Source organism: Corvus kubaryi, unplaced genomic scaffold, assembly GCF_017639235.1.
Source record: "Corvus kubaryi isolate FWS band 111438036 unplaced genomic scaffold, C.kubaryi_AGA036_p1.0 37391, whole genome shotgun sequence".
NCBI classification, from domain to species: domain Eukaryota; kingdom Metazoa; phylum Chordata; class Aves; order Passeriformes; family Corvidae; genus Corvus; species Corvus kubaryi.
Window position 1 is genome coordinate 11,350,334 of NW_024581130.1, and position 20,554 is coordinate 11,370,887.

The 20,554-nt window shown below is 51.0% G+C and overlaps 1 protein-coding gene across 6 annotated transcripts in view; it reads right to left on the reverse strand.

Moving 5' to 3' along the window:
* Positions 1-20,554, reverse strand: part of TIAM1 (TIAM Rac1 associated GEF 1) — a 127,749-nt gene that overhangs the window by 44,184 nt on the left and 63,011 nt on the right. For all 6 annotated transcript variants that reach the window (XM_042038073.1, XM_042038071.1, XM_042038068.1 and 3 more), the window contains 6 exons: positions 13,047-13,494; positions 10,836-11,008; positions 6,819-7,043; positions 5,304-5,489; positions 2,725-2,871; positions 246-320 (listed from right to left, as the gene is read on the reverse strand). In XM_042038073.1, coding sequence (XP_041894007.1) covers positions 246-320; positions 2,725-2,871; positions 5,304-5,489; positions 6,819-7,043; positions 10,836-11,008; positions 13,047-13,494 — 1,254 coding nt within the window. The remainder of the gene's footprint in view (positions 1-245; positions 321-2,724; positions 2,872-5,303; positions 5,490-6,818; positions 7,044-10,835; positions 11,009-13,046; positions 13,495-20,554) is intronic.

A 20,554-nucleotide genomic window follows, 5' to 3' on the forward strand; every position in this document is an offset into this window, starting at 1 on the left:
TCCCCTGGGATTTCACCCTATGGCTACTGGGAATGCTAGGAATGCAACAAACAATGCGGGGGATGAAAGCAGATTTCAACTTAAAACTGAAATGCACAGTGTTTCTGGGCAAACCAAAGCCAACAAAACTGTTGTAGGTACTGCAGCTCCTATGCTTAGAAACGGCAAAATAGCAAATCTTAGTATTCTGAATTTACTGGCAGCAAACGTGGGGGAAGGAGGCACCTGGAGAGCTGGGGTTTTACCTTGCCATCCGGGACTGTGTCATCAAAGATCCCTTCGAGAGATTTCTTCACTGAATCGACTCCTTCTCCAAACACCTGAGGAACAACAGAGGGAACTGCTTTAAAACATGAACGTGACTCCCTGTGTGCAGCACATGCCAAGGGCAGAAGAGTCTGTCTAACATCCAGCATGGAAATCAAACTGAGAAATACAAACACCCATCTCCAAACGCACTGCTTGCAGAAATTTTTCACTGTTGTAGAAATCTGGGATGGGGAAAACCCTCTTCAGGGTGGGTAAGTCCCATCCAGCAGTCCCTCTAACCTCATTTTGCTTGAGCCTGTCATCCAAAAAGAAACAACACGGGAGGAACAGAGGTGTTTTCAGCAGAGAGGGGATCCCAAACACCAGGTCAGCTCACTCCAAGTGCTGTTCCTTAAACGCAGGGAAGTGCTGTCCTGTGTCCCCCACCCCCAGTTCCTCACCAGGACCACTCCTCCTGAGCACAGCTGTGGCTTTACTGATGCAGGCACACCTTTGCACCAGTCTCTGTCCAGACCTGGGCCCTCCACAGAGGTTTGCAGGGCAGCGAAGTGGGGGCCCTCTCCAACATTCCCTGCCTTTCTGCTGTAGATGCACTGGAGAGAAGGAAAATACCGGCTTGATGGAAGAGAAGGTTAGGTGAAAAACAAGCTGGTGATGGGGTGGTGCAGGAAGATTAGAGGCCACTTCTGCTTGGAGGTCTGTCCTGACTTCCTTCCTGGAGCTGGACTAACTTTATCTCCCTTTGTGCTGGGTTTCCCCACCTGTAAAACTGGGAAATGAACACTTCCCCACCTCTGCCAACACTGAGAACTCAGAAGGGCTCTGCTTCTGGCTGGCTTTGTCATGACCCAGCTGCCAAAACGTACTCAGCAAACATTCAAGCACAAGTCAGTGGAACCCTTCTCTAATGAAACAGGAGCTGGTAACCCAGCACGAGCCAGAGAGCCAAAATCAACAGGATCCCGTGCAGGAGGAATGACCAAACAGGAATATTTGCAGGATCCACCCCAAATCAGCACAGGACTGCATCAGCTGGGCAGGCAGGGCTGGTGCTGCAGAAGATGCCAATAATGAAAACTGAGAAGCTCAGTTTTATAGCTCCACATCAGGAGAGCTCTAGGATCAAGTTGCTGGGCTTGTTAATTATTCCCTGGCTAAAATGAAGCAGGGACCAGGCAGGATGGGAAAAGGTCTCTGCCTTTTAGGGATTTACAGTTGGCTGCTTCCAGTTGGCAACACCTTGCACAAGCAAGGGAAGTGTGCTCAGGCACTACATTTAGACACCCTGCTCCTTTCTCAGAAGTTCACACTTTTTACAACTCTCTCCACAATGACTTTCCCCTAACCTGGAACAGAACCCCTCTCCATGCCTGTGCTGGGGAGGAGCGAGGGGGGCAGGAGCAGGGGAGGCAGCATGAAGAATGCAATTATCCCCACTGAAAGGGAAAACAAAAGGGGAGCTCAGGGCAGAAAAAAAACAGGTTTGAAAACACAGCATGGGCAGGATCCCAGCTCAGGACAAGGGATTTGGGGCAAGTAAACACAAAGCAACAGGGATGCTGCAGCATCGACACAAGGAACTGGGAATGTGCTCCTAGAGCTGCATTCCAGCCAAGCCCTGGGCTTTTGCTCAGCCTCTAAATATCAGGTGAACTTTTAATGTCTCGCTCCAAACGAGCTGAACAATTCCACAGCATTCATCCTCTGCTGAACAGAACAAACACCCGCTGCTGCTGCAATAGACAGCACAGGAAATCACAGGGCCCAGACAACGTGTCTCCCCAGCCCTTCTCCCCACAAAAAGCGAGGGATGAGAAAGGCAGAGCCTACATTTCCTGCAATTAGATGAGGTACGGCTCTCAAAAAGTGAAAGCTGTAATTAGGGATGTTTGGAAAGAGTAACAGGGAAGCAAGCACCTTCCGACCACACTGAAACACATTTTCTAGGGAAAGATCTGAGCAGTGACTGGGTGGAAACAGCACAACTTCAGGTTTTTTGTAAATCTGAAGCCAAACAGGGAGTGTCCCAACTAAATGTAAAGCTTCTTGTCACTTTAGGAAGTTTTCACCAAACTCAGCTACATTTAAAGCATTGTACAAACTCATCATTTTAAATTAAAAATAACCAAACGAGTCTGAATTGTTTGGGGCTTTTTTCTTTTCAAAGCTGTCTCTGTTTTACACTGCTGCTTTGTTGCTCCTGAGATTAGGAAAGGCACCTCCAGGAAAAGCAGAAGCACCAGAAATGCAACAACAGAATTCAGCGGAAGAAAGGGCAAGTTCCAAGCCTTTGACAGGAGCTGCTGTGCACTGATCTGCAGCTACAGCCCCTGATTTTTGAAGGGGATGAGGAATGAGATGACTCTGTGCCAGTGACTCTTGGTGCGAGCTGCATTCTGCCTGCTAACAAACCAGCCTTGCAAACAACAGTACCCCAAAACTCCACGAGCTTACCTGGTTGATGCTCGGCCTCCCTTGCTTTTTCTTCGAGGTAGTGTCCAGCCCCCAGAGAGAAGAAAACCTGCTCCTCCGCTTGCTGGCAGACCTGGACATGGCCTGTGTCCTTCTCCTCACTCCCGACTCCCCCGTGCGAGCCGCCACCTGTCAGTGCCACATGGCTTCAGAGGAGAGGCTGCAGCAGCCCCTGCACACACCCTCCACCCAACTGTGGGGTCTGGGCTGGGGAAAAGGCAAATCCTATGGCAACAAAGGCTACTCACTGCTGGGACAGTGGGGGTGCTGCCAGGCCGCTGCAGATTAATTCACTTCTACCAACATCAAATATCAAATCTTGAAATGGGCACTACACACCACCCCTCTCGTTTTTTGGCATTTAATTTATTTTAAAGCAGCCTATTCATCACAGAACAAAGCCTCAGCACCAGTGAAGGATTTGGGGGTTTTTTTTGGTTTTGTTTTTTTTTTTTTCTTTTCCTAGCAAGGTTTCAAAGCTGGACATGTAACACCTCAGATTTCTAAACTTATCTGTTGCTTCCCAAAAACTCGGTCTTCCTCTTTACTCTTTCCTGTGGAAACACTCTGGGCATCCTGGTGCTGACTCAGAACTGCAGCAAGGCCAGATAAAGGCTTGCAGGGAGGTCAAGGCATTTAAACCTGCACTCCCTTAAAGACAAGTGACATCTGAGGGAGGGAGCAAGGCACAGGAAGGGGAAAAGTGAGCTGAAATGACCGTTCCCATCAGAGCAGTGACAACTGCTCTGCAAAATGGCCCGAGGCAGCAAGAGACAGTTGCCTTTACTGAGCCCAGCTACCTGGGGAGTGTCTCCCAGGCGAGGAAGCTCTAGAGGAGATCAGTGGGACATTAGTCAGAGCTGAAGTGTTCAGGCCCAATGTCAAAACACATTTCCCACATGGAGGTGGCCTGAGGAGAGGAGCTCCTCTCCTGCCAAAAAGGGAGTGGTAGGGAAGGGCAGGTATGAAGGGAGGCAAGGCACAGCCAGCCAGCCCCACCCTGCCCACTCGGCACTTCTGGAACACCTCTGCACTGCACTCCCACAGCCCAAACCAGCACCACAGCACTGCCAGCGCCCGGATGTGGGAACACCCACATCCCCGAGTGGTGCCCCAGCCACTGAGCTGAGAATTGGCTGCTTGGATGCAGCACAGCCAGAGCTACAGCTGGCAGGGACAGGGGGCTGGCCGCTGCACCCAGGGAGCTGTGTGAGCAACAGGGGCTTTGCTTGGGAAACGTGGGGAAATCAAGGAAAAGGAGAACTTCACCACGGCAGCAACGTCTCCATTGCCACAGCCCAGACTCCGAGAGGTTCCATAGTTGTACCTGGGACACTTAAGCAGAGCCACCTGGGATAACTTAACACATCCTTGGATGAATGTACTGAGGAACATCTTCAGGACACTTGGGTCATGGAATTACAGAATGATTTGGGATGGGGGGACCTTAAATTCCTTCCCATTCCACCCCCTGCCATGGGCAGGGACACCTTCCACTGTCCCAGGCTGCTCCAAGCCCCATCCAACCTGGCCTCGGACACTTCCAGGGATGGGGCAGCCGCAGCTGCTCTGGGCAAATTCCCTTCCTGAAACTTGAGTTAGGGCTCCTGACGTGAGGCTGCATTTCCCCACGTTCCTGGGGGCAAAGGAGGACATGAGAGTTTGCTGAGGAGAAGAAAACACGTGTCTCTTCCAACACAACATTTTCAAAACATATTTTTTCCCTTGGCTCTCCAGAGATACCAGCATGAAGAGGCAGACTGTTTTTCAGGCTAACACTCAGTGCTTTGCTTGATGCAAAAAAAAATAAGCATAAATGCAAATTACAGCCCGCCACTTAAAAAATATAATAAATCCACCAGCAATTAGCAGGAGGATGACGCTAATCTTTTCATATAGGAAAGAATAAAAGCGCCCCTGACTGAATTACAGCTCTGCATTCAATTGAAGGGTACAGCTGACGTCTACAAGACAACAGTGGAGCTCAGCTATTTCTGTGAACCACCAGGAGTCCAAGCCCAAACCACGAGAACTTGATTTAAATTCATTAAAACCCCATCACTTTGCAAAACATTTCCTGTACTTTTAAGAGCTGTTGTTAAAGTACTTAAATTTAAACAACCATTATTCGCCACACTGCAGGTAGCAGAGAAGAACACTTCCCCCCCTTGTGGAGCATCAGGTGTTGATGACCAGAGACCGGATACTGGAATAACTCGTCACTAGTTTCATCCATATGGAAGAAAGTCAGATATGCCTGAGAAGGTCTCAGCCAGCTCATGCTGAGGGACTCAGAACGGCTCCCACCAACTTTGCAGGACTCGTGGATCAAGCCCAAGTCCGTGGACATTTGAGATGACCCTGCTCTTGTAACAGGAAAATCTATTTATGGTGGCAATTCACAATCCCAAGTTCAGGAGAAAGATGGCTCTTCCCTGAGGCCATGGCCTCCTTCAGCCACAGGCAGGCCCCTCTGGGAGCAGGACATCCTGCAGGCCCAGGGAAGGGCTCAGCCCACGGCACAGGTGCGGGATCCTCAGCCCTCCCCCGTGCCCACTCACCAGCGCGTGGAAGGACGACACGGAGAAGATGCCCAGGCGGCCCATGGCCACCTTGGTGGGGCGGCTGGCAAAGGCCAGCAGCCGCTTGGGGTTGGGCAGCTCCCCGCCCTGCAGGCTCGCCAGGTAACAGCGGTACCGGAACAGATCCATCTGGAACTGCTCCAGGTTCTGCTCCCACACGAAGATCTGCGTCCGGACAAGGTTCGGCAGCAAGGGGACAGAAGGGGAGAGGAGGCTGGTAAATGCCTTGAAAAAATTCCCAGTAACACACCCTTTTCACCAATGCTGATCTCACTCAACAAACCTTGATTCCTGATCTTCCCACATGCCCCTGCCCTCCCAAACCCCCAGAGGATGCAAAGAGTAAAAAAGAGTTTTCATTAGATGGAAAACAACTTTTTCTACATTCATGGCAGAAGTCTCCTCCTGGGACAACTGATCCTCTGATACAATGCTAATTAACAGGATTAAAATTTCATTTTTAATTTTCTTTGTATTTCCAGGATTATCTGCTCAGCAGTGCCTTAAGAGGCTTCTTTCATGCATCAAGAGCATCTGAGGAACCAGAAGAGCAAACCCCACCAAACTCCAGGCACAGGGCATTCCAAATCAGCAGCCACAGCAGCAGCTTTGCTGTGAGCACCAACAGAGCTTGAAAAAGTGCCATACACTGGGGATAATTAATCTGATCAGTGCAAGAGCGCTGTAATCAGCCTATGGAAGGACTTATTTAAATAATTCAAATAGCTTATAGGAAACAGTTTCAAAGCATCCAGACAAACTTGGTTACATAAAGAGAGAGACTGCTCTGCCCTCTCACTGTGACTGACAGCTTTGAGTGGAGCTCTTTAGCATCTCCCTCCCCTTTCTCCCCCATTTCCCCTTCTCATGGGCTTCCAGGGGGTACAGAGCTCTTCGGCTCAGCCCCAGCCACTTCCCATGCTTTGCATTACAGGCACACTTGGCAGCCGTGGTACGAGAGCTCCAAATGAGGAAAGCAGGAGCCATATGTTACGTTTCCCAAAATAAGGTGCTGCTGCAGCAGCGGGAGAGACATCTGCTCGAGGCTCTCTGCCTCTGAAACCCAGCCACGCTGTCCACTTGAAGGCAGGAGGAGCAGGCCCGGGGGAGCCAGGGATGCAGCCACAAGGTCAAGGCAGGCCCTTGTGACAAGCAGAAACCAGGGATGGCTTCTTCAGCCCAGCTGCCAGCAGAAGCAGCAGCCTCTGGCACACTAAAACCAACAGCAGCAGCAGTGTTTGTTGGTGTGTGAGCAGCTGTTCCCCAAGGCATCCTGCAGCCATGGCCTGGCAGCCTCTTCACTCAACCTCCTGCTATCCCAGTCTCCTGGAGGCCAGCAGAAGACAGCCCATGCTGGACCTTAGTGAAGACACAGTGCAGCTCAGCAGCCAGCACAGCTCCCCTGCTCCCACCTGCTCCAAGGAGCTCCCACCAATCTCTAGAACACCTTAAACCCTTGCTAGGGACTTATTTCACACGAGCAAGAGAGTTTACCTGATCCAGGATGGTCTTCTTCTTCTTGGAGTCTGTTACAGAGGACAGCTGCATTTCACCCATCTTCTTCATCTTCTCGTCCATGTCGATCTTCTGCTCCAGCTTTTTGATCTCCGTTTTGAGCAGCTTGACCGTGTCCTCCTTGTGGTGCTGCCGCGCCACGGCGGTGGCACAGGCCGAGTGGATGGCTGTGATCCAGTTCTCCAGCTCCGTCTGGCTGCACGTCTGCGCAGAGGGAAACGGGAGAGAAGAAGTCAGCATCCTCTTGGAAACTGATTGCAGATTAACAAATGCAATTCCAAGGAGTTCCCTTTCCCTTTGATCTCAAGATTCAAAGCCTTAAATCCACTTACTCCTGTCAAAGTAATAGCCCCCCATCATCCTTAAGCAGGCCATTTTGAACTCGGCACCAGGCACTCGGCACTCGAAATTACACCTCTATCTGTGCTCTGCAGCTGTGGGTGCTTCCCAGCAAGGCCTCAGGATTTACCTCCCTGCCTCAACGCAGTGCTGCCATAATTTCTAGCTCATTATTTAACGATGATTTCTGAACTCCAGTTCCTTAAAGCAGGGAATGCACCCTGCGCTCTTCCCAGGATGGAGAGCTTTTCCGGCATGCAGCAGTTCATAATAAATTCATGGCAGAAAATGCGACCATGATAAGTATGAGTAGCTTTATTATGGTGCACACACAAACAAGCTTTCCATTTCTGAAGGGCCCAAAGCACTCTGAAGACACCTCTGCTACCTTTAAGGGCAGGCTCATCCTCGTTTTCACAGCTCTAGCACTGTTCCTTCCCAAGCATGGATATGACAGCTTGGGAAAAGGGAACACTTCTCCTTGCTGGAAGTGTCCAAGGCCAGGTTGGACAGGCCTTGGAGCAGCCTAGGATACTGGAAGGTGTCCCTGTCCACAACAGGGCATGGAACTGGATGAGCTTTAAGATCCCTTCCAGCCCAAATCACTCCATGAGACACCAGGCTGGAGCAGGGGACACCAGGACATTTTTCTGGAACAGGACTATTCTGATTAAGGACTTTTGACACACAAAGAAGAAACTTTCCAGATTCTTCTTTCCAGATTTTCAAAATAAAAAGTCAATCTTAGGCCTTTTACTAAACTCCAATCCTTTTTACAGTCGGTTATAAAACTTAACTTTCCAGCCAGCTCAGGGTTGCAGAGGCCTTTCAGTGAGTGTCAGCCTGTGGCAATAATCACACTGGTATTTGGCTCCTGGCTGGAAAAGTAGCAAGGTGCCAAACCACCTTGTTCTAATTAAACTTTCTGATGATGCCTGATCTATTAATAGGCAGCCCAGCATGACTTCTCCATTTGCTGGAGAAGACGAGGAAGGTCATCCTGGCTGAGGTCACAACCAACAGCCAAGGATGAAGCCAAGGAGAGCTTCCCAGAGAAGCCCAGCTCTGGGAATCGTGTATGCATGGGCTGGGCTCCAGAGTGATGCTCCCTGAACTCTTGTGGTGCCGAAGCAAGTGGGACACACGTGTCCCAGAACGACACCACTCCCTCACTCAGGCTAGAAGCCCTAAGCAGAAGCAGGATCTGCTCCAGAAGGACTGACCTCCTGCTTCCCAACTTCCTTGCCTTCAGCTGGCACTGCACACAGGATATGGCTGAAACAGGTCAGGCTCTCTGCCCAGGCAGGACCATTAACAAGCCTTCACTCCACTGCTGAAGACACTGTGGAATTCTCTGCTGGAATTACAGGAACTATTTGCTGGAATGGAGGACACGCTGCCCACAGTCAGGTGGTGAAACTGCACCCCCAGCAGAGAAGAGATCAGCACTGGACTTAGACGGTGTGTTTGTTAATTCCTAGCAAAATCCTAACAGCATTTGTTATTTTATTAAATTGCAAAGTGTTACCACTATACCATTAGATTCATTTTTCTGTTTGGTTTCCTGGGGGAGAGGGAGGGGAAAAAAGGGTCTGGAGTGGATTTTAGGAGCTGAAGACTCCCCTGGTAGATGAGCAGGCGATGGGAATCGCACAAACAAGCTGCAAACACCTGACACACGTACGTGGGTGTCGCAAGTTGCTGTGAGCTGCTGGCACACACATGTGACATGTGCCAGGGCTGGCTTTGTGTGGGCACAGCCAGAGCTGCCTGAGCCATGTGGGAGGGATGGGATGTCTCTGGCTGCAGTGCAGTGGGCAGGCTTGTTACAAGGCGTCCAGGATCTGCGGGCATCACCAACAGCCCTATTTTCTCTGCCACAGGACAGAAATGGTCTCCTGCAGGGCTGTGCTCTCTCCTTGCCAAACCTGCTACTACAGCTCTGTGCTGGGTGTGGGGCACGGGCAGCGAGGGGCCACTGCTCCCAGGGCATCCCCTCCTCCTCTGCTTCTATGGCAGAAAGCACACATCACAAAACATGTCTGGCAATATTAATGACTGGGTTTCATTGCAACAGGCTCATATTTGCTCCTTCCCTACACAAAAATCCACCTGTGGCATAATGACACTGGGCTCTTAGGGAATAAGCTTTGGGGTGACCTCACTGGGACCTTCCAGTCTGGGACCCCACAAGAAAGATGGAGAGAGACTATTTATATGGACATGGAGGGACAGGACAAGGGGGAATGGCTTCCCACTGCCAGAGGGCAGGGGTAGATGGGATATTGGGAAGGAATTGCTCCCTGGGAGGGTGGGGAGGCCCTGGCACAGGGTGCCCAGAGCAGCTGTGGCTGCCCCTGGATCCCTGGAAGTGTCCAAGGCCAGGTTGGACGGGGCTTGGAGCAGCCTGGGCTAGTGGAAGGTGTCCCTGCCCATGGCAGGGGGTAGAACAAGATGATCTTTAAGGTCCCCTCCATCCCCAGGTCCTTCTGTGGCTCTGTGATTCCCTCTCACCTGGAGGAAGGTCTCCAGGTGCCAAAATACACATCCCCTTCCCATGGAAGACATGAAGGAGACAGGGGCAGGGCAGTGCTACAGGAGGAGCTGAGGAAAAATCCCACTGAAGTGGCAGAGAAGTTAGTCCACAAAAAAATGATGGGGTTTTTCAGTATGCAGTCAGATAGTCCCTCCAAGAATCAAGAATTTTTTCTGCACCAGTTTGAGAATCCAGCCCTCTGCAAGGACAGCTGCAAGGACCTACAACACAGTATAATTTCATTTTTTGCACAGGGGAGTGATGATGTAGGGACACATCCTACCCCAGAGTAGCTTCTGGTTTAAGAAGGAAAGAAACTCCATTGTCATTGAAAAGAAAAATAAAGGGATTCCTCCAGTGAAGGAAACTGAATCAAAAGAGGAGGAAATGCACCCACCTCAGCACGTGCTGCCAGCTGCAAATAAGAGAATGTCACACCCTGCTTAGTGCCAACTTGACACAAGAAAGGAGATGCCAACCTAAAAACCACTCAGGGAAGCAGTGGTTACCAAATTACAGAAATCTTTTCAAGTGAAACACATCAACTAATGTATGGTCTTTGATGGAAGTCCTGGGTTTTTTTTCAATGTACCACCCAGCGAAATTGAGACATTGCTATTTTCTGATTAAAGAACCAAACCCTGCACTTCCAGTCTCCTTTCAGGCAGCAGCAAGATGTGTGAACAAGTGGCAGCTGGATCCTGCAGCCCCTCTGGGAGAGCACTTGCAGGTCCAGACATCCCCTTGCACTTCAAATTTCTGCCTTTAGCACACATCTCTTACAAGACACAGAGAGTGGCACATCACATTTAATGCCCAGCTGCAAGTCCAGTGTGGTGACTGGCTTGGTCTGTGTGTTCTAAGCAGGCTACCCAACCAGTTTTTACAGTGGTGGAAGAGCATTTCTTCATTCTTTGCTCCAGCCATCTACACCAAGAGAGTCCAGTCAGTTATTAAAAAAGCAGATTTGAGACTGATCATGTTCAGATCACGTCCTTCCTCTAGTGCTGCCAGAGGAAAATCCCAAACCTACTGGAGTCAGCAGGATTTTCCACAGATCTCAACCAGAGCTAGGATGTCCTCCTTGCTGGGAGACAGAAAAAAACTTTGCAAAATCCAACCTGGAAGAGGAAGGCATCCCCGAGGGAGTTGCTGAGGCAGAAGACAAAGTCCTTCTTGGGGTGCTCAGGCACGGCTTGCACGATGCTGTTCTCCACCCAGACAGCGTGTTTGGGAATGCTGTTGTGGTCAATGCCAGAGCGGCCATCAGTCTCGTAGAAGAACAACGTGCACCCTGCAAGAGACAACGAGCAGCACATCCAAATGCCCTGCAGCCCCTCAGCACTGAGGCTGAGGCTGATCCTATAAATAAACCCTCACAGGGATTAGGGAGGGTTTGCCACCGCCTGTCCGGGTTTTCACAGTGCAGAGCACCAGCAAGTGCCCAGTTTTTAGCTCGGTGAGGTGCTGGGTTTAGTGCCAAGCGGGCACACCACGAGCTATAGAGCACAGCAAGCCCTGACCCAGGGCTGTTTGGTTCTCCCTGAGTTTTGTTCTCCCCAGGATTGCCAAAACAGAAAGTCACAGGCAGTAAAATACAGCCCCAGATAAGAAACATCGTAAGGAATCACATGTTTGGGGTCGTCCATGGCCACCCCCCACCGCAGGGAAGACGCAGGCGTGAGATCCTGGTCCTCTGAGGGTGACAGCCAGCTGTGAGCCAGCCCTGGGAGCAGACAGGCCCTCGGGCATGGCCCAGCCTCAGCCTCTGCAGCTGCTGCTGCTGTCACAGTCCCTGCAAGGCAAAGATCAAGCCATTTAATTACTGGATGCAGACAGTAACTGGAATCAAAATGGGCTGGGATGAGCTGTGCTTGCTGAAAGATTGATGGACAAAAAAACTTAGCTGGGGACAGCAAACAACCTGTTCAGTGTTACAAAATAATCTTTGCAATCCTCCGGGAAAAGGGTAAAAAAAGTATAGGGCAAAGGTGCAATTTGGGAGATTCCAAAAAGAAAAGGGTCCTCCTCTCCCACCTTCCCACACCATCTCCAGTTGTTTGTAAGCTGGCACATAGTTGCTGTGTCACTGGAAAGGGATGCCCTGGTACCCAGCCTCTCACAAAACTATTTGCAGTCAAACAATGGCAGCTGTTCACTTCAAAGCCTCGGTTAAACGCTGCCAGTATCAAGGCACTGCAATCCACGGAGTTAACACTCCACTTAGGTCAAAGCACTTCAAAACAACATCACTTCCGTGCTCACCCTTCCCCTCTCTCCTCCCAGATGGCCCTTTGTTTGCCGGCTCCTCACAGCTAGACCTTCCTGCCACAGGGCCCTCTCCCAGGAGATCAGGGCTGCCCCTCACCTCCCCATGTCCTCTCCCGTTTCCCCAGCTCTCCAGCCACCCCAAGGGAGAGCTGGCTTCAAACTCTGCTGTTGGTTTTAAAATAGCGCTGCAAATTAAAAAAAAACAAGTGCTCTAAGAAGAGCCCTCTGTGGGGAGGACAGGGTTTGACCACACTGAGCCTTGTGGGTGACCCCACCTAGAGGACACACTGCTCTGCCTCTGCTGGCTCCGGCTGCAGCAGAGGAGAGGGAGGCCCGTCCCAAAACTGTTTTACTGCTGATGAACCACATGGAGATGAGGTTATGAGCGCATGCCTAGCAGGAACTGCAACAAACCAGGGAGAAGAGAGTCTGTGGCCCAGGAGGCCGAGGAGGAAGCAGGGCAGCTGGCTGCCCACCACAGGGTGGGTGACACAGCCAGAGCCACATGTCAGCCTTGACCAACCACGGCTTCCTGTCCCCTGCAGATATGCTGCAACCCTGAGTATTTATACTCATGAAGCACCTCTCGGGGAAAGAGAGGTACAGGAGGGACGCTGAGCGTGGCAGAGCCCCTGTGTGAACACGAGCCACTGTCACCACCAACAGCCTCCCACCATCACATGCCTGTGGCTGCACAGGGGTACTCAGCTATCAGCAAGCCATGGACACGCTTCTCCAAGGAACACCCAGTGCCCAGGAAAGCCACCCTGGGTGCTGCCAGCAGGGCTCAAAGCAAGGTACGAACCCCACTGCTGTGCCTTGGACTACACACGTGCCATCACTGAGCACATCAGCAACCGCCACATAAAACCTCTGAAAAACAGCAGGGCCCCTTCCCCAAGCTTCATGTGAACAATACTGAAGTTCACAGCAGCTTCTGTTACAAGTCCAGGCCCCTGGTTTCGCCACCCCACTGAACATACCCCTGCCTGCTTCCTCTGTACCCTGCAGGGACACCCAGTGTGCCCACCTGGACACAGCCCTGCCCGGTTCCTCTGTACCTTTCAGGGACACCCAGTAGTGCTTCCACTTCCTGCGTGTGGCCGATTCCACCTTCTTGTTCTTCTTGTGCACCAGGAAGTTTTTGACGGCCAGGGCGCCGGCCTTGCGCACGGTGCCCTGCGCGGCCGTCAGCAGGATGTCGGACTGCCCGGGGGAGCTGAGGGTGCCGCTGCTCTGCTCGTCGCTGAGAGCAGATCCTGCCTCCTCCAGGTGCTCGCTGTTGGCGGTGCTCATCTCCAGCTCGCGGCGGAAGTTCTCGTAGACGCCCTGGCGCAGCCCATCGCCCGCCGAGCTGCTGCCGCTGTCGCTGCCGATGAAGGCGCGGCTGGCCGGCGGCGAGTAGCTGGCCGTGGTGGCGTTGGAGCGCCGCGACAGCAGGTCCGTGTCGGTGGCTGCGCCCTCGATGCCGCTGTCGGTGAACTCGCTGCCCTCGCCCGCGTTGACGTCCTGGTTGTGAGAGAGACACAGGGTGAGGGGAGAGCCTGGCCGACACCCCGAACGCCCAGGGGCACCACAGTTCTTCACACCTCCATTTTTGCTAGCACTGGCAATCCCTCATCCCTTTTCCTCCCTAAGACAATCAACTGGAGGAAAAGGTGGAGTTGAGGCTTCCAGCACAGGTGAGGAAAGACCAGTCACACATGCACCACTGCAGGTGGTGCCTCTATGGCCTTGGCAATTTGGAATATAAAATGCAGCATCATCTGTTTACATTAAGCCAAGTTAACAGTGCTAAAGGTTTTGCAAAAGGAGGACATATGGTAGCAAAAACTGGCAGTGTCGAGAAAAGCAGCGCCCAACCTACGCGTTTTGAGGAGAAAACATTGATATTGTGCACTCACACCTACAGCTGAAGATACATTTCAGACACCCCAAGGCTGACCTTTGAAAATTATGTAACCAAAAAGGTTCTTATTTTTTTTCCTCCTGACAGGTTAATGTGGTTGAGATTATTTCTGTTTTCATCACAAACTGTAATGATGGGCCATGTGATATTCCCCACCAAATCCCACAGACCCTTCCTGCTCCCCAAGAACTTGCAGTGGAAGGATCAGAAGACACAAGAATACGGCCGGTTTCAGCAAGACAGGAGAAAACACTACTGATTTGGGGTTCTGTAGGCTGTGACTCAGCCTGCTACAAGGCTAATCCCCCCAGGGGGATGGCCACCACCACCTCAGCATCTACAGGCATCCGAGGCACATTTTGGAGCACAGATGCCAAACCCTGTGAATGGAAACAAACGTTTTAGGTACTTGGGTGAAGAGGATGCAAAGAAGTGAGAAATGTGGCCAAAAACAACAGGAATTGCAGCCTCTATCTCTCCTGCAAGAGGAGCTAGTGCTTGATTCACAAGTTTTTAAAAAAAAGAGGAATCTCCGAGAAGAGGTAGCAGAATGGAGTATTTATTTTGAGAGAAAACAAGCTTCCAGATGTTGGTTCAAGCACCAGTTTTCTTTGTATCCAAGAGCAGCTCTGTGGAAACAAAGAAACCCTCCATCAGCTCTGTGTGAAACTGTCCTCCTGTGGAGCAAGGGCTGGACAGGGAGAGCTTCGGGGCAGGGGAAGGGCTGACTAACTTTTAAGGCAGTAATTTGCAATGGATGGCCCCGTTCTTTATAAACACCGCTTCCCAAGGGAGACTTGGAGTCCAGCTGGAAGAATAAAATAAGCACTTCCTTCCCCACTCAATGAGCACAGTTCTGCTGCTCCATCTGGTTATTTAATGCAGCACACAGTGACAGACAGGCTGCTCCGGACAGGCCAATACTGCTCTGCTCCTCCACGTGTGAATGAGCTGAGCAGGCTTTCCTGGAAGTACAGCCCTGTACCCACCCAGAGCAGCTTTCATAGCCGCACGTGGATCCTGCTGTTCAATACACTTGGTTTTGGGAAGCCAGTTACCTTCTCATTCCGTGCAAAGGAGGAATATCTGGCGAGGGGAAGCGCCTGGAGCAACCTGGGATACTGGAAGGTGTCCCTGCCCCAGGCAGGGGGTGGGACGGGATGAACTTTTAGGTCCCTTCCACCTAAACCATTCTGGGATTCCATGATTTTATGCTCTACAAAAAGTACATGGTTAGTTCCAAAATCTTAGCTGATGTAACCTTTAGGAAGCATCTCTCATGCTTTAGTTAAAATGAGTTGGTTTAAGAAAACAAAGAACTACTAGAACAGACCACCAACTTGACAGAGATAGGATCTGTAATCTCACCAGACAGAATGTGCATCAAATTTTCTTAGTGCTGATTGGCACGTGGAGTATCTTTCCAAAAACTCAAGTTCCCCCAGAGCTGTTCAAGGTCCCCCACACCCAGTGTGCCACAGCCTTTTCAGATGACCTTGGTGAGACACTGCATGAATTACCTCCCTTTTCCTGTCACTAAATTGGCCTTATACTCTGTAACTAATATATGAGCATATCAGTCTATAAAAAAAATATTTATAAGAAAACCTCGAGGATGGAGGACTCGGGGTGAATATATTTGCTATATTTGCTAGTAAGGTTAAAGCATAGTTCCTAAAACCCCAACAATAGCACATTTTGCAAAGATCTCTACAGTCTTTACCACAATGCAAGTGATGAGCTGGACTGGCCAAAAGATCTTTTCAGTGTATTGCTACAGCCCTGCTCCTAATCTCCCTCTGCTCCCTGCAGTCCCTTTTCCACTCCTAAATACCCCTTATCAAAGGCTTGTGGGCAGCCCCTTCAAGGCCTTTGGTAGGAGGAGGGTCTGAGCAGACAAAGGTCGGAGCAGTTCACAGCCCAGAGCTGCCAATACCGTTCTGCTCCCGAGTTACGAAACGCGGCATTGAGGGAGCCTCGCCACTCCAAGCCTGGCCCACGAGGAGATGGGTGCCGAGGTTAGGAGGCTTCAGGCCATTCACAGCACAGGTCTCTGCTTCCGAGTTCCTGCTGCAATGCCAGCTCATTCCCATCCGAGGCGGGGAGAGCTCCAGGCAGCTGCTGGCATCTGGTCCGGGAGCCTCGCAGCGCTGCACTGAGCACACTCAGCTGAGGGTTCTGCACAAAGCACAGGGGCTTAACACTGAGATCCCACAGAAACCGGCTGGGGCTGAGGGGGAAACAGTCCCAGGCCGGGAACAAACCTTAGCAGGGTTTGAGGGACACTGGGGCTCTACTGCTCTGACTGAGGATTGCTCCATGGAAAGGAGGGAGAAAGGCACGTGGAGACCACGGGCTGAGGAAGGGAACTAGATGGGCTCCGGGGCTGTGCTGTGACAGGGAGACGTGGGAAGCAGCAGCAGAGCTTCCACCGGGATCTGGGATCCCTGGCACTGCTGAGGGCATGGAGGAACAGCACCATTCCTTACACTGGCAGCGCTACCGTGTCCCTGGAGCGGCCCAGGGGTTACGGAAGGAGACTCAGCAGAAGGTCCTGAAGGGAAAGAGGAGGGAGAGGTGGAATGCCCAGTGCCACAGAGATCCCCCGTGCAATGAGGACCAGAGCAGGGCTGAATGGTGCCATTGTCCCCAACAAGGCCACGTGCCAGGGCAGCCCTACGAGCATCCCAGGGCAATGAAGTGGAATGAGTTATCACAGCCCCATCAAGTGCAGAGAACAATTTAACTGCTGAACCAACTGGGTGAAGTGCTACTGGAAGCATTAGTAACCCACTTAAATATAGGGGGTTTTTTCACATGAACACTGGGTTTCAGGCAAAACAAGGCAGTGGGGAATAAAACTGTAAGGCAACAGCTACACCAGGCTAACGTACCTGGTGCTGTCACTTCTGAATACTCACGTGATACTCACACCTCTGTATGTCCGCTGCAGCCACATCTGTTAAATCATTTTTGCTAAATTTAAAAGACATACAGAAAAAAACCCCTTTGCTTTAGGAAAAACGTCTACATTCAGCTAGCAAAAATGAGGGGAGGAGTTCTGGGACAGGTTGCAAGTGTCCCCATGTTGACCATACCTGGTACTGGCCTCTGCTAGAAGAGACCACAGGATGGGACAAGCCTTGCCCAGCTCTGGCTTGTGACTGGGCACACACCGAGTGCCTGCAAGAGCTGCACTTCCCAAACCTCCCACCACCAGCCCTGCCACAGACACCGTGACAGGCCTTGGTGAATCACTTTCTCCTGCCCCACCGACAGCACTGATTCATGGCCACTTGGGGGCTGATTTAGTAGGAAAAATCTTACTTCGCTAAATATAAGCAGTTCCTCATGGTTAAAACTCCATTCTAAATGAACCATTAGATTAAAAGTACAGCTGAGTGGGGGTTTTCCTTGGAAGGGGCTCCCTCAAAGCCACTGCAGATCCTTTGTTCTCGGTCCTGTTGAGCAACAGAGCAATCAGATGCTCACAACTCAGCAAGAGTGATTGCACACAACCTGTCTGGCTGCTCCTGAGGCAAGCACCACAGAATACATTTCAAACGGGTGAGCAGCCTGATGGTTTGCATGCTTTTATCTGACTGGTGTCCCTTTGAAGCTCCTATGTGGAAACAGATTGGCCTGATAAGTGTTTTTCCTTTCTTTTCAGTACTGACTCTGCCATCATTTGATGGCCAAGGTATGGCTTGCTGCAAATCCAAGCTGAATCCTTTCTCCACAGTCACGTCCTAGAAGCAAAGATAAATCATGAATTGCACCTGAGAGCTGAGTGGGAGAAATGGTTTGAGTCCTACTTCTGTGCACTCACCGCACTGGGGCAGCAGTTCTTGAGACGTCTGAAAGAATCAAATTTTTTTAAAAATTAAATTTAGGAAAAAGAAAACAAACAAACCCTTGTATGTGTCATTAAAGCTGCTCAGGGCAGTTTAATAAACAAGCAGGTTTGGGTCATGGCTCTCTGAAATCAAATTTGCCCCTGACGAAAAGGGAGTAGCCCACACCTCCAGACACTTCTCCTGGCAATAAACTCCAGTCTTACTATGAAAGGATGAATCACAGTCACAGGTGTCTGGGCAGTAACGCCTGGGAAAGTCTTAGGGCACGGATTTCAGTGAATCTGGTCCCAGGAATCCTTTGTGAGCTTGTGGTGAATGCCTGCAGTGTAATTTGGCACCCTGGAAGGACAGACGAGGTACTGGGTGCTGAGGAGCCAGGAGATACTGGGATGTGGGAAGGAGATGTGCATCCCCTGTGCTCCTGTGGGACAGCAGGCAGCAAACACCAGTGTACCAAGGGTCTGCAACCCCACAGATCTGCAGGCAGCTCTGGCTGTTACCTCGGTATTACCCCTGGCTCCTTCACTCCATGCTAAGCTGTCACCTCAGCTCTGGGCACTGAGGCTTGGCAGCATTTTTGGTTCACTGACTCCCCCGATGTTTTCCAGCCAATATGTGGGCCCTTGCAGAAAGATCAGCCCTGTGCTTTCCCAGGGAACCTGGCTTTCCTACCTGAGATACCCTAAAGGCAAATTATGGACACACAGGGACTCCTGCAGCAGTCAGGAAAGTACAGCCCCGGAGCTGTGAGACATAAAGTGGTGAAAATTAAATCGTCCCCACCAGCTCCTCCCTGGCTCCAGCACTGACTTTTGAGGGGTGTTAAAGTACATAATTCCACGAAGGAGAATCCAGCCCTAATCCAGTAAAGCCTCTTGCAGTGTGGTCCCTGCACGCAGCTCCCAACACCTGCACGGATCCGGGGTGAATTCCCGCTTTCCACCCCCTCAGTTCTCGGGTGCTGCAGTGTTTAATCCCTCTGTTCCCAAAGGATACGCTGAGGGCCCCCCAAATTCACCCTGCTTTCATCCCAGTGGACCACCCAGCTGAAGGAAGTTTCTAGAGGAGCTGAGTTAACCATAAACTAATAAAAGCAGCCGAACAGTGCTCAAGTTAAAGCAAGGGCTATGTGCCACCAAAATCCTCCCTAAATTAAAACACAGGGTTGGGTTACTTTTTGTTTGCTGAAGCCAAGAAGACACAATTCTCCCTGAGAAATGCAATAGAGGGGGTAGAAATGGGGAAGGGGGACCGCTGCTAGAACGGCAGCCTGAAATCCAAACACAGCATCCAGGAGTTCACCTGAACAACCACCCAACTTAAGGAAGCAGGGAAATGCCTGTCATCAGGAATGATAACCAGGCACAGCATCACATGCTGAAGCTCTCTGAAAAGGAACATTTCAGTGGAGCACTTCACTGGAAAGCAGCACTCCTGCCAACTGCACCCATGTAAGTAAGCACAGCCCAGCAAACAAGCAGCTGGGGCAACCTGTCTGTGATTTTTCAGTGCAAAATACTTGGAACTAAAACCATGAAGTGCATATAGCTTTACAGAGAATACAACGATTGCCAATGTTGTTATATACACTTCAGATGTATAAATGACAAAGTCCTACACTGTTTGAAAAAACATGCCTGAATGGAGCTAGATCAAATACCAGGACTGGTGATTTGCTTTCCCTTGGCCTCTGGCCGAGAGCTAAGGAAGAAAAACAAATTAAGATCTTTGAAAGAGTATCAAAATATTTGCCAGTGAAGACCAAAACACCAATTTTCACATGCTCCTTTCCCTGACAATACTGGGGCGGAGCTGTGTGCTCTGAAGGGAGTGACTGCTATTTGCTTTAAAATATCCCGACTGGGAAATACCTGATCTAATCTCCTCCATCTGGGTGACAGGGCAGGAAAGACCTCAGAGCCTGGGTCTGAAGCCCTCTATTCCAGCCTTCCCTCACTGAATCCACTTCCAGTCAGCCGGGCTATAAACAGCTCGTTTGGTCTAGACATTGAATGGGTCTGGTCATTCCGAGCTGCCACACCAGGACCCAAGATGTGGATTCCCAAGGAGTTTACCCTGGTGCAAGCCTGGGCTGCCGCAAAAACGAGTGGTTTCTGTTTCCCCCAGCACATTCCCACCCCTTCCTTGCCCTGTGGCTGGGGGCTGAAGGCAGAGATATGTGGGTTATTGGAGTGGTTTGCCTGGAGGCTCAGCAGGGTGACCAGCTGACCTGTGCTCCTCACTGGGATCCAGCCCCGAGAGCCAGCTGAGCCAAACGGTCCCATTCCCAGCTTCTGGGGATTGGGAGCATGGCTCAGGCTACATCCAAGACCTTGGGAGCAACCTCTGTCTGAAAGGGACTGCGTGAACAGGGGCTGGAATCAGTGAGCCCCACAGTGCAGCTGCAAACCAGTAACACCCTGCTTTTAGCTACTCTCTAACCCGTGTGCCAGTCATTACCACTGAATGTTGTCGTCTTTGTCTTTATTTCCTTCCTTGATTCCATCTGGAGTCAAACAGCTCAGATTACAGGTCCGTGTCCATCTGATTAGGAATCACACTTAGGTTGGAAACAGCCATGTTTTCCAGACTACAGGCGGAATTCCTTCAAAGGAGCAGAGCTTCAGCTGCTGAAGATGCTCTGCCTGGAAAAGCCATGGCCAAGGAGGGCTGGAGGAGCAGGCTGGAAGGCCACAAGTGCTCTGCAGAGAGTGAACAGGATGCAGTGGAAGCCAGAAGCAGAAAGTGATTTCAGGAAAGAGAATCCATGGGGGACAGGTCAACTCAAGAGCCTTGGATGCAT